We start from the raw sequence: 2,649 nt of genomic DNA on the forward strand, positions 1-2,649 counted from the left end.
GTTCTCCCTGTGTGATCTACAATAATAATCTGCTTCGTGTTGATATTTACTGCTGTGCTGCTGACAATTACCTGAAAGAAAAGTTGCTTCACTGGGCCGGGAAAAGTTTAGCTACATCAGAAAGCAGGCCTAATTAAGCAAGTTTATTCTGTATCTATAAATGGCTAAGTTGATTCATTTGGTTGACACTTCTATTATAGAGAAAGGGCGAATAGCAATATTAAAATATTTCTTCTAATTAATTTCCTTTCAATGTGCACGAATTCGTGTATTGGGCCACTAGTATTCCATAAAAGAATGACCAGCTATGCCCGCACAGCGCAGTAACAGCACCCACACACACAACTTCTGAAGAGACAGACAGGTGCCTGGAGGTTAGAATGCACCAAGTCTCACCGCCTGGAGCTTGTCCAGATTGTCCTGCAGCACCTTCTCAGTGTGCCTGTAGGCCTTAGCCACCAACAGTTGAGCTTCCTGTGAACGAGAGAGGAGATCTGTAATGAGAAGAGCTGACCACTATTCTCAGCATCATCTATAACATTGGTTCTCAATCTTGGCTGCACATTAGAATCACCTGGGAATCTTTGTAAAATCCTGATTTCTGGGCCTCATCCTCCGGAAATTCTGTTTCTTTGTTATGGGGTGGGGCCACAACATTAGTAACAAAGAAACAGAATTTCCGGAGGATGAGGCCCAGAAATCAGGATTTTAAAAAGATTCCCAGGTGATTCTAATGTGCAGCCAAGGTTGAGAACCACTGATCTATAGGCTGGTTCTGACACCAAAGTACACCACAGAACTGCAGGTTCAGAAACACAGCCTTTTGTCTATCGCAATGACCAGGAGAGGTCAGCTGCCAACAGTTTCTGGCCCCCATCCCAACCTTGGGAATGTCCTAGTTCAGGATGCCTGCCCACAGCAGCCATTCCCACCTGTAGATGCCCCCCCCGCCCCTCCCTAGAGGCCAAGGACCCTGTGTCTGTCCTCCATGCCCGCAGCTGCCTCAAATGCTCATGTACCAGGCCAATCAGAGCTGCCCCAGGACAGGCTGGACACTGTCCTGGCCCAATCTCCTTTGGACAATGCAGCATGTCCCTGCTGGCCACAGGGATCATTGGCACTGGCTCTGTCATTTGATGCATTTATTTGATATTCTTCCTAGTTTCCCATCATCTACAGTTTCATCAGGAGCCACACAGGGGTCCTCATCCAAGAACACACACTACTAGGCAGTTCAGAGAAACAACAGAGGTCAGGAGGAAAGGCACCAATGTGAAGGCTCAGGGACAGGGCATGGTGGGAGGCCTCCTCTGAATACAAAGACTTGCCCTCTACCACACTGTGGGGCTGAATGGAGCACAGGTGCAGCAGCAAGGCCTGTGGACTCACGTGATCCATCATCTGTTGGAGGCCCTGGCTGAAGGGGCGCCGACCAATGCCTGCAAGGCCTTCCTGAGCCTCAGGGAAGGAGATGGGCCCAATGCTCGGTGCCATCCCAAACTGCTTCACCATGGAGTAGGCAATACGAGTAACCTTCCTCAGGTCGTCCTGCGCTCCTGGAGAATAGGGCCAAGAAAAGGTTTCTTTCCTGGGAGTGCAGAGTCAGGGCATCCTGGGGACCCCACCGACAAACACCTCGGCCAGACAGCAGATGCAGAGTCTCCAAGGGACAACTGTATCCTGTTACTATTCCTTAAGAGAGAGACCGGAAACTTAAAAAAATGCTCTTTTGTCTAAAAAATTATTCAGATCCTGGCCAGGTGGCTCAGTTGGTTAGAGCATCATCCCGATATGCCACGGTTGCGGGATTAATCCCCAGTTGGGGCACATAAAAAATCAACCAATGAATGAAATGCAATGTATAGATTTCCTCATTCCGGCTCCGTCACCCTCCCGCCCCTCACACTTGGGACTAGAATGCCCTGCCCGGAACAACCCAGCAGCGCCTAGATGGCTTTGGTCACGGTCCAGCGATCGCCTACCCCCAGCACCACCTACAGCCCCTGCGCCTCGGACTGAAGAATCAAAATGAGTGGGGCACCAAAGACTAAACAAAGAGGGAGTTTTCAAGAAGGAAGTTGGATCAAGTTGTCTTGGAGAGGTCAACAGAGAGAGAGAGGAAGGGAGAGGCAGAGAGAGAAACATTGATGTGAGAGCGAAACATCTATCAGCAGCCACCTACACATCCCCTACTTTGGCCCGGCAACTCTGGCATGTGCCCTGACCGAACCTGCAAACTTTTGGTGCATGGGACGATGCCCCAACCCACTGAGCACCACCGGCCAGGGCTCAAAGTGCAAACGTTTTTAATTTTGTTGAAATCCATTTTATAAATTTTTTTCTTTTATGGTTAAAAAAAAAAAAAAGAAATGCAATGTATAAATAAGTAGAACAACAAATTAATGTCTCTCTCTCTGCCCGTCCCCCCCCCCAAAAAATAAAGTAAAAAACTACGTGGGTTGCATATTTGCATTTGCTTCACCAGCAATTCTTGTGCACAAGTCCAGGTGTACCCAGGACACAGGGATAGAGAGTTAGAAGCATCAATGAGAGAGAAACATCGATCAGCTGCCTCCTGCACACCCCCCACTGAGGATGTGCCCCCAACCAAGGTACATGCCCTTGACCAGAATCGAACCTGGGACCTTT

General features: G+C 48.8%; 1 protein-coding gene across 10 annotated transcripts in view; it reads right to left on the reverse strand.

Annotated features, from left to right (window-relative positions):
* Window positions 1-2,649, reverse strand: part of SPG7 (spastic paraplegia 7 (pure and complicated autosomal recessive)) — a 42,214-nt gene that overhangs the window by 3,015 nt on the left and 36,550 nt on the right. For 4 of the 10 annotated variants that reach the window (XM_014536631.1, XM_005862488.2, XM_014536630.1 and 1 more), the window contains 2 exons: window positions 1,390-1,556; window positions 397-474 (listed from right to left, as the gene is read on the reverse strand). The exons of 2 other annotated variants lie outside the window; for them this stretch is intronic. In XM_014536631.1, the coding sequence (XP_014392117.1) occupies window positions 397-474; window positions 1,390-1,556 (245 nt within the window). Of the gene's footprint in view, window positions 1-396; window positions 475-1,389; window positions 1,557-1,679; window positions 1,693-2,649 lie in introns of those variants that run through there. 4 more of the 10 variants (XR_001361329.1, XM_014536628.1, XM_005862489.2 and 1 more) reach the window with 3 other exon arrangements.

This window comes from Myotis brandtii, unplaced genomic scaffold (assembly GCF_000412655.1).
Source record: "Myotis brandtii unplaced genomic scaffold, ASM41265v1 scaffold165, whole genome shotgun sequence".
In the NCBI taxonomy this organism is placed as follows: domain Eukaryota; kingdom Metazoa; phylum Chordata; class Mammalia; order Chiroptera; family Vespertilionidae; genus Myotis; species Myotis brandtii.